The sequence below is a fragment of the Lissotriton vulgaris genome, chromosome 11, assembly GCF_964263255.1.
Source record: "Lissotriton vulgaris chromosome 11, aLisVul1.2, whole genome shotgun sequence".
NCBI lineage: Eukaryota > Metazoa > Chordata > Amphibia > Caudata > Salamandridae > Lissotriton > Lissotriton vulgaris.
The window spans coordinates 708,796,880-708,807,908 of NC_141699.1; the positions used below are offsets into that span (position 1 = coordinate 708,796,880).

Sequence of the window (11,029 nt, forward strand, 5' to 3'; positions counted from 1 at the left end):
ATCTTGGGTATATTTTCTGTATTTTCAAGATAGATGTGATAATGCGTGTAGGCTATTTTAGCGAGAAGGAGACCAAACAGATGTCAGGAAGGCACATGCAAACAGCAGAAACAAATCTCTTATAGAATCTGAGCCCACCGCATTCCACCTTATCTGCATTAACAAAGCCACAAGCTGATCACAGTGGTTCAATTTCTTCAAATTAATTTATGTGAGGGATAGTAGAAAGCAGAATACTGATTTGGAGAAATCTTCATTTTATTATGGCCTGTAATGCGTACCCTTGTCAATCAAGAGGTTCTATTTCATATTTCTTTTTACAGTAGATGCAGAAAACTGTGTATACTGATGTACATTGCGTACTGCTTTCCTTGCAGCAGTTTTTACTTCTTCATTCCTTAGACAATAGATGATTGGGTTTAACATTGGAGTGAAAACTGTATAAAACAGTGATGCTAATTTGTCTTGCCCCAAAGACCTGCTGGACGGTTTTAGGTGAGTCCCTGCTGCAGTCCCAAAAAACAGACAGATGACTACAAGGTTTGGAAAGCATGTGGAGAAGACCTTTCTCCTTCCCTCCAACAAAGGGATTTTCAGAATGACTCTGACAATATGTGCATAGGAAATTAAGATTACCAGGGAGGCGGACATAGCCAGGCAACCAGCCATGACAAGGATCACTATCTCATTCGGCAGGCTATTGGCGCATGCCAGCTTCATCAAGTTGGGGATATCACAGTGGAAATGGTCTATTACATTGTCGCCGCAGAAGGGCAATTGGGAGACGTGTATGGTGAGAATAACGGAGTACAGTAAACCAGTCACCCAAGAGGCACCAAGTACCAGGAGGCAAAATCTTTTGTTCATGATGATTATATATTGCAAAGGTTGAGAGATGGCAATATAGCGATCGTAACACATGGTGCTGAGGACAATCACTTCAGTGCTACAGAAGAAAACGAAGGCGAACACTTGGGCCATGCATTCCCTAAAAGCAATGTATTTCTTGTTCGTTAGTAGATCCACCAGCATTCTTGGCACGGTGACTGAAGAAGAAGCAATGTCAAGGCAGGCTAAGTTCCAAAGGAAGAGGTACATGGGGACATGTAGCCTTGGAGTGATTGTAATGAGGACAATAATGATCAAGTTCCCCAGCAGAGTGATGATGTAAACGAGAAGGAAGGCAACAAACAGAGCAGCTCGTATATCCGAAGACTCAGAAAATCCTAAAAGCTTGAACACGGAAACTGTGCTCATGTTTCTTGAGTTCATCTTGAGCTGCAACATATATCTGCAAACATGTTAGATTGAAAAGTTTGAAATCCAAAAGCATTAAAAAAGAGACTTCCAGATCATTGATAGCACTCAACCAATGGCTTAACGTCACTCAACTAATTAGGGTAAGCAATATAATGTCATACACCATTCGATTACTTGATGAAGACACTTAAAGTTTCAAGACCACCATTTAATCTAGATGTTGGGCCATTTTTTTCTAAAACAATGGGAATTTTTCTAGTTTCATTAAAGAGGATATCTAAGATTTTATGAAAGCAAATGAGGCATGATTAATACACAATAAGTCTTCAATTACTGGACAGCAGCAATAACAGGTACCATATTATAGGCATATTATATCACTGGTACAATATATGAGCTGGTATAGGAGCCATTGCCCATACTTATTGCATGTCAAAAGCGAAGATCAGCCATATCTAACTATCTGGCTTTCCGGAAATCTCTCAAAACATGGCTCTTTCCTTAATGTTGCTAGTAGTTCTCTCTTATGTGCTTTTGTTAGCGCTGAGATGCCCTCGGCTAACTACTCGCTCAAGAAATGCTTTTTCATTCATTCATCAGCGAGAATTTGAAGAAACTTGTGTTAGTTCCAACACATTCCTAAAGACAGTTATGCACAACTAATATGCATGAGACAGGTTTGTAAAGAGCAAACCCCCCAAACCCTTTTAGGCTAGACAGAGGAGACATAACTCTTGCAGTGAGGGAGGGATATTATACACATCTCAGTGTCTCTAATAAAATATTTAATTTCGTCTTCACTGAAGTTAGGAAAAAGTCAATTTATTCTAAGACAATGAGGAGGTATATTATGCAAGTTCAAAGCTTGGAGAGAACTTGGACTGCCATATATTCAGAAGTTTTGAGGTAAAAATGTACTAAGGGTTGCAGCATGCAGCCAATCAGCAGCCTTAAGGATATCTTCCAGCTTAGCACTAGCAAAGATTGCCTGTTAGCCATAGCCAACAGTTCAAGTGACCTCCAAAAGCGGAGGTACCAATGCCAAAGGTGGACATTGTTAGCGTGATGCAATGAGACAAGGTGGGGGCCAAAAGAAGCCTGTGAGTGTTCTTAATGAAAAGAAGAAGCAGGTCAGAGGAGCAGAGATGGGAAGTGAAGAAGAAAGAATTTAAAATAAGAGCTTTGGAAAATAAGGGTAAAGGACAGATTGGGAAACCATCTTAATGCATGCTTAAATGTAGACATTGTTCTGACTGGTGAAAAAAGGAGTCCCTAAAGGAAGAGAGGCTCTGACATCAGAACCCTTCTATTAGATAACAGATATAATAAAGACGCTGCTTAAGGGAAAGGTCTCCAAAGAGAGAGCAGAATTGGGAAGTATGAAGGAAAAGAATGGAAGGGCAGCAAAGTAGAGAGGCCTTATGACACCATGCATACAGAATACGGCTTAACTTGGCTTTAACAGAAAGCTCTTGAGCCCTTGTTTCTGTTAAACATTGCACCAATGAGACCAGGAAGATGGAGAGGTGGTGCCTAGAATGAGTGGAAAAAGATGAAAAGGAAGACAACTTATCTAAACCAGGAATAAGCAGCCTCAGAGGATGTCCCTCATCCAGAAATCAGACATGAACCTGAAGGGATGAAGCTCAGTGAAACATTCCAAAAAGAAAGGAAGAAATTGAAATGAGAATAGATTTGTTCGGAGAGAAGAGGGGAGAAGGATGGAGAAGAGAGGATGGGAGGGTGATGAGGAGCGCAGAGAAGCTGAAGGGAAAGAGAGGAGAGGAGGGGAGGGGAGGAGAGGAGAGGGGAAGGGAGGGGAGGGGAAGAGCAGAGGAGAGCCTAATAAATTGACATGACAGTGAATGTACAACGAGTAAATCAGAGTCGACGAAGTGGGGGGTGCTGTTCAAGGCAGAAAGAAGGGTGAGCCAGTCTTTGACATTAGTGGAGGTAGTGGGTGGTGCAATCAGTAATTATATATACATTTTAAGGGCATTGAGTTTGAGGTTATTGCGAGTCAGCTGCTATAGTGTTAATGTTAGGGTGTTATTGAGGGTGTGGATGTCATCGAGGGAGGTTATTCTCATGTAGAGTTGGGTGTCATCAGCATACATATGGTAGAGGATGTGGGAGCATTTGAGGATATCGGTTAGAGTCTCAATGTAGAGGCTGAACAATATTGAGGAGAGGATAGAGCAAGGTTCCTTAAGTTCAAGCGAGCAAAGAGCATCGTCGGCAATGTGGACCATGGCAGTTTCTGTGCTCTGACCCGATCGGAGGCCAGATTAGCATTGTTCTAGGAATTGGAACTGTTCAACATGACTGTTTAGCTATAAGTGTACATATTCTTCTAGCAGTTTAGCTAGTGGAGGGATGTTGGAGCTGGGGCGGTAGTTGTTGGGGTTAGACTGGTCAGAGATAGATTTTTTAAGGTTAGGGGTAAACTGACCAAGTTTGAGGCAGTCGGGTAGGGAGCCTTGAGTGAGACAGGCATTGATTATCTTAGTCCACAGTGGGAGTAGGAGGTGAATAGACTCATTTAGGAGTTGGGAGGGGAGGGGATCAATTAAGTTGTTAGAACATTTCAAGGCGTTCAGAAGATTAAGAGTGCCAATCTCATTGAGAGTTATGAAGCTGGTCCATTGTGGAGGGGTGAAGGAGAGGTTGGGGTGAAGGAAGATGGAGAGTGGTCTGGATGTTGTTAGTGATTAAAAACGTTTTCTCAGTAAAAAAGGAGGTAAAGATTCATCAGTTAGGGGGTGCTTTGTTGTTTGTGGAAGAAATATCACTTTTGCAGGTAGATTGGTTTCTGATCATTTTGAACATTTTCTTAAGCTTATTAGTAGCAGTGTCTAGTTGATTTTGAAAGAAATCTGCTTTGGAATACCTAATTAACCTATTGTAGGCAATGCGCCTTTGACATAGGAATCTAAGTTTGGCCAAGGAGGGTCAGATGATACCTGCTGGATGACAAAGTACAAGCCTTCAAATTGAGATGTCTTGCATTCTGTATTGAAGTCACCCAGACTATCCTCCTTGTCACCAGCATCATAAGGAACATGGAAGAGTGGCTTTACTTGTGTCCTTACTGACCAACTGCTTCCTATTCTTGCTAGATGCCAACTGAGAATCTTAAAATTCTGACTACAGAGTGACCTCATGCAATTCCATGGGATGTAATGGTGCTCAAAGACATCATAGGTAGCATCAAGGGTGAGGTGGCCTGAGACATTCTAGACTTGGTCTTGACCATGTTCTATTTTACGATTAATGTCAAAATTGGGTTGATGAATCCAGACCTATCTAGTGAAGGAGGGTGAGGATATTCCAAGACAAGTAATGTAATGTAATGTAATGTAAGAAAGAACTTATATAGCGCAAAACGTCCACGCTACAGGTATCCTGGCGCTTGGTTCGAATAACAACAAAAGACAGACTCAAGAGTCAATATCCGGGGAGTTACTAGGAATTCCTAGGAAAGAGCTAGGTTTTCAGGTTCTTCCTGAACCCTGTCAGTGAACTTTCCTGCCTAAGGTACAGGGGCAGCCCATTCCATAGATGTGAGGCCAATATTCCGAATGCTCTACCCCCCTTCCGGGACTTTTTAAATCTGGTAGTTGTGACCAGATTGGTATTTGACGATCGGAGCTGCCTACTTGGATTATACCAAGTGAACATTTTTTGCACAGGGATAGGACCCTGTCCATGTGTTGCCCTATACACGATGCAGAGAGTTTTAAAATAAATTCTCTCCTTGATGGGCAGCCAATGGAGATCTTTTAATGCTAGTGCCGTAGAGGACCCAAGTTGTCTGCTTAGCGTCAATCTTGCTGCCACAGCCTGCACCCTCTGTAGCCTCTGCACAATGTATACTGGTGCTCCTAGATATAGGGAATTACAATAATCTAACCTGCTCAGTATTACACTTCTCACTACGAGAGTGTAGTGTAGTAGTGATGTCAGAGGAAGGTACCCAGCATGGAGTTAGGATGTCTCAGCCCGACTGGTCGAGCATCAGTATGCCTTTGGATATTCAGAATATGAGAAGAGTACCAGTTGAAGGAGAGACATTTGGAATGAAACAACATGTCAAATGTGGCTAGTGAAAAATAGCATCTCCAGTGTATCACCGGCCATACCTTCATCCTTCCTGACATAGGCCTTCAGTCTTCCTTGAGCTGGCATCATCTGTCTCACCATTGCTCAATGATGGAGCTTCAGTAGAAGGTTTTCGTTGCCAATGTAATCCTCCTCGATGCAGTAATCAAGGGTGGGTCTCTGGCATTCATTGAGATGCCTCACTAGGCCTTTTTAAAGAACGTTACCATGGAGTGACTCGCCTTAGGCCATGGTGAAGGGCTCTTAGGTGCCTATGGTTAAAAGAATCTTTTTCTTATCTTTTGATCTTCTGCAAGAAGGAAGAAGGGGAGAGCTGTGCCAGCAGGTGGTTAGGTCCTCAGAGACCCGTGAGCCTGGCACTTACTGAGAGCAGGCAAATCTCAAAGCAGTCTGCATGGGAAACAGAGGCTGATAGTACAAAAGCCACACAAAATAGGATAAAAGATAAAGCCTCAGATAGTTCTCTGTGAGGAAATAATAGTGCTAGGCGGTGGCTTAATTCATGCCGGCACTTATAAACTGCTTCAACAAAAGAACCCTTACATTTATTTGGCGTTCTTTTAAACATCATCAAATCAATTACTACTTTTATTCTGTCCACTCTCTCTCACTCTCATTTATAAATATGACATTAAGTTCAATAAATGAAAACAAATGGGTGCCTCCAAAAATTAATTTTATGCCTCAAAGGGAAGGGTATGGGAAGGAAGAAGTGCATTCTATGATATAAGATGGTAAGTCAGCGTAGGTGTTTGCTGACCTGTTTTCGTCAAGCAGGTATTTCTGTTTCGGTACAATTACAATGTTAGCATCGTGAGCAGACATCACACTGTGCCCAATTTCTCTTCATTTGCCGTCTATTCTGAAACAATATACGTGCTTATTTCAACAGATACATATCAAGGCATAACTGAACCAAATGGCACAATGATTACTCTAACCAATTCCACTGTGTGGAGGATCAAGTGGCAATTAACTCTTCATTGCTAAATTGATAAAGGACACTTATATTCACAAGCCCAGTATGATCATTTTAGCGGGGTCCTGTCCTACTTCTCCAGGCGGGTGCAGCACACATAAAAGCTATTTTTACAAACAGATTAAGACCCTTGGCAATGAAATTGAACTGTATCGATCCTATTTGTTTGATGAACTTGACACGTATATTTTTTCACATTGCAGTTCCCCTGAAGAAGAGATCTAATGATCTCGAAATGCATTGGGATTAACGACAGCATAAAACAAATCATTGTATGAAAATTGAATGTTTTTGTGTTAAATGTTAAAGGATATTAAGAATGCCCGCATGTGAAAAGAATGCATAGATATGTGTAATGCAAATAAATGAAGAAAATATTCATGATATTGCCAAAAAAAGTTACTTCGAGGTGTATTATTAGAAAGGATTAACACACAAAATGACACAAAAACAGTAGCTAACCTTAAAGGTTAGCACCCGCTGTGCAGGAAGGGTCAGTGATAACTTATCACCTACCAAGTATACTTAAGCTTATTGAAGTCACAGACGGCCTTCTTACAGTCATATATGCTTGTTGGCTCTGCAAATATGTGATGTAATTGAACTATTGCTACACGGCAAGTCAGGTATCTAAAACAATGAGCATGTGTAGAAACAGAGTACATCAAAAAAGTGTGGAGATCGGTCATAGCTCGTCCTCTAGACAACAGAATTGGTGTACTGTATGTATTTTGTCTCTGCCTCTTCTCCATTCACTACCTATATACCCTTGCGTATTACAGAAGTTACAGCTTGTGGAATCACTGAATTAATAATAACACTTAAGACATGTGAAATTACATGATTTGCCAGAACACACTGCAAGGTACAGTAGCGACTTATAGTTAATGTTGTGTGGTGAGTGAGGTTAGAAGGCTATGTACAGAGGTTCGCAAGTTATGTGAATTTTAAGGTGGTGCGTAAGTTGAAATGTGATTTATAAGAATGACTTATATGAGTCTGAATGTGGTGCTTAAATGATACATTTAAGATATGACTATAACTGTACCATTTATAATGTTTCTGTAGGTTGAGTTGGGTGTGTTTACTAAATATAAATTAGGCTTGCCTAACTTTAACTTATGTTTATTTTTATTTTTTTAATACTTTTTGTAATGGCACTAATAAATGTGTAAAATTAGTGCAGTTTACTGTTCTGAAGTGGAGTGTTATAAAGTGGAGTGTGGTACAATATAGTGGAGGATAGTGTTGTAAATTCTACTACAGTAAAGTATATTTTGGTATACTAGACTGGAATAAAATGGAATGAGGTAGATTGGAGTGGCATACACTGGAATGACGCACGATAAGACTCTTTTCATTTCATTTCATTTCATTTCAGAGGAGTGGCTTAGAGTGGAGTCACATACAGTGCAATGCAGTACACTGACATTGGATACAGTAGAGTGGCATATATTGCAGTGGCATAAAGTCTAGTAGCATTCAGTGTAGTGGTATACAGTAGGCTAGCATAAATTGGAGTGAGTTAAGGTACAGTGATGTTCTGTAAATATTGTAGAGTGTATTTGTGTACAATGTAGTGACATACAGTGGAGTGGTATAGAGTGGAGTGTTGTCCCTTGGATCCCATCCTCCAGGGCCCGGCCTTTTTATTTGTATCATTTATTTTTTTTAATTGGAGGAAGCCCACCCAAGGCACCCAGACATTTTGGGGACCGTGGGGGGGCCTGAAGGCCCTTGCGGACCCTGCCAGCTCCCAGCGTCCTGTGGGAGCTGGCATTGCTTTTGGACAGAAGGAGCTGCTGAACATGTAGTTCCCTCTGCCCGAAAGCAATTCTGCTTTGCTACTAGTAAGCAAGAGCATTCTCTCTGCTCTTTCTTGCTAGAAGCAGAGAAGAATTTGCTATGGCTTGCCAGGAGTTGTGCTCTAGCCAAGCCATAGCAAACTGCAATGTAACGGGCATGGGCACCCAGGGACATTTTCGGCCCGGGGGTGGGGGGGGGTGGGGGGGGTGGCGGATCACATGCCATCTTTGGCTCCAAGAGGGGTGCTGCACGCCCTCCCTCCTTTATTTCACTTGCCCCAGGGAGGTGGTGGTCCTGGGGCAGCGAGGGGGTCTTGCAGCCCCCGCATTCATGCATTTCAAATGCCATGGGGAGGGGGCAGTCCCTGGGGCTGGGGCGGCAAGTGGCCCCCATTTATTAAACCTACAGCCCTGGGTAGGTGGTAGCCCCCGAGGCTTGGGAAGTAAATGAGCCCCCTACTGCAATATTTTTAGATTAAGCCCCAGGGAGGTGGTGGTCCCTGTGGCTGGGAGATCCGATAGAGCCCCCCCATGTAAAATAAAAATCCCCAGGAAGGTGGAGCTCCCCGGGGCAGAGGGAGAGGCGTACAGGCCTCCCCGCATTCATTGCTAAAGAAGCCCTGGGAGGAGGTGGTCCCAGGGCAATATTTAGCCACGGGGGCTTGCACCCCCCTCCATTTTCAAAAGAAGAAAAACATGCCCCAGGATCTGGCCCACCCAGGGGCCAATAATAAATTAAGTGCAGGAGCCCTTTGTTTTTTAAAAAACAATTATAGCGAATTTGCAAATTCATCACGACCTCAAGATAAAAACCATTTTTAAAGTGTTTTTTTGTTTGGTGGGGTCCCAGAGTGACCCCAAGACCATGGCTTGGGGGTCAGGGTATTGCTACACAGCCCCCTTTTCTATATTTGCACTTTTTTTTGGGACTATGTTAAGCCGATTCCCAAGATGTCTGTCAACACTTACTGGTTGAAGTGGTGGCAGCCAATCAGAGCTGTGCATTTCCCTGCACAAACTTGTCTGTTTTCACGAAGGCTTCGCCGCCAGAGATATCACTAGCTTTTTCTTCTTAAATTTCTCAAAAACTACTGAACGGATTTGCACCAAATAACAAAAAGCACAATCTGTGAAACAACATCTACCTTTCTGCCAAATTTGGTGTAATTCCGTCCAGCGGTTCGGGCTGATGGTTTGACTATGCGTTCTTTGGGAATTAAAATGGAAAAACCCACTTTTTTGAGCCCCCTTTGTCTCAGCCCCCACTTAATGGATCACTGCAATACTTCCCATGCGCAAAAAGACTTACTATGACTTTAAAAAAAAACTTTTATGAAGATTCATCAACCGGCATCAAAGATAGAGGCAAGTCAAAAAACTCTTTTCCAATGGAAACTAGGTCCTAACTATAACTACCTACTGGTGACTGCTAGAAGGATATATATATATATATATATATATATACATATTCACTGAAAAAACCATAGGTTTCACACCAGTTAAAGTTAGGAATTAGCATTTAAAAAACCTATTAAATTCACTGAAAAAACCAAAGGTTTCACACCAGTTATAGTTACCTGGAAATTTTACTGACATAAAACCATTGAAATTCCACGTTATAGTTAGTTGGACTCACTATAACTTGCGCGTGTAATGCACTGCTGATGACTTCACATATTACATCACTCATGACATGGTCAGTGAAATCATTCATGACATCACTGATGACACCATCCAGTGAATGTGTGTCTTTCTAAAAATAAATATGTTTTATATATGTATATGTAAAGGTCGATGGAAGAATAAATGTTTAAATAAGTGTCTTAATGGATGTTTTTTTTTTAAAATGATTGGTTAACTGGCTTATTAAGTGTATCTTAGTGAATACATATATTAGCGAGTATTGTTTAAATATTTAAATGTTTGTATCAGTGTTTCACTTTGTGTATAAGTGGCTGCATGGGTTGGTAAGTAGCTACATGTGTGTGTATATGTGTTATTAGATGTTTTTTTTAGTATCAGTATGAGTGTCTGTATGGTTTGGTGGGAGTGTTACTTAGCACATAGATGCATCAATGACTAACTCACTGTTTGTATGTGTTTTGAAGACAGCATATGTGCAGGACTGTATGGGTGGAAGAGTGTGTATATGTGTGTGTTAGTGAGTGAATGACTGTCTCACTAGTGTCTTTATGAGTTACTACATATGTTTTAATCTAGTATATGTGAGTATTGATGTATATAAGTGAGTATATATGAGAGTGAGAGATTGAAAGAGTTCCTGTTTTAAAAAGTATGTGTTTCTATAAGTGATTGTTTAAGAGAGTAAGTATGTGTATGTTTCCTTAGAAGTCATGTACTAGTGTGTGTATAGCTGTATATGCAAATAAATGGATGTTCAATAGTTTATTTGCATGTGTGAGTAACTTTTGGAAGACTGTTGGTGTGTTAACGGATGTAAAGGTGTCTCACTACATATGATAAATGAGTATATGTATGAATGACTATATAGAACTGTTGGTGAATGAGTGGATGTGTATATAAATGGTGGAATTACTGAATTGGTTGTTGTAAATGGTATAGGTATCTCCACTTTTTTGTAAATGTTAGTTTCTATTTTTGAATATGTGTTTCAAGGGTTACATTACACTGAAAGGAGGTCTGTCACTCTGCCACAAGGATGGAGTCATCAGTGATGTCATGAGTGATGTCACTGACCATGTCTTGAGTGATGCAATATGTGACGTCATCAGCAGTGCATTACACACGCAAGTTATAGTGAGTCCAACTAACTATAACGTGGAATTTCAATGGTTTTATGTCAGTAACATTTCCAGGTAACTATAACTGGTGTGAAACCTAT

General features: G+C 41.1%; 1 protein-coding gene across 1 annotated transcript; it reads right to left on the reverse strand.

The window, feature by feature from the left end:
- Positions 1 to 300: 300 nt before the first annotated feature.
- LOC147683359 (olfactory receptor 5J3-like) lies at positions 301 to 1,272 on the reverse strand. Its single transcript, XM_086942525.1, has one exon. The coding sequence runs from the start codon at positions 1,270 to 1,272 to the stop codon at positions 301 to 303; it is 972 nt and encodes a 323-aa protein (XP_086798651.1).
- Positions 1,273 to 11,029: the final 9,757 nt, after the last annotated feature.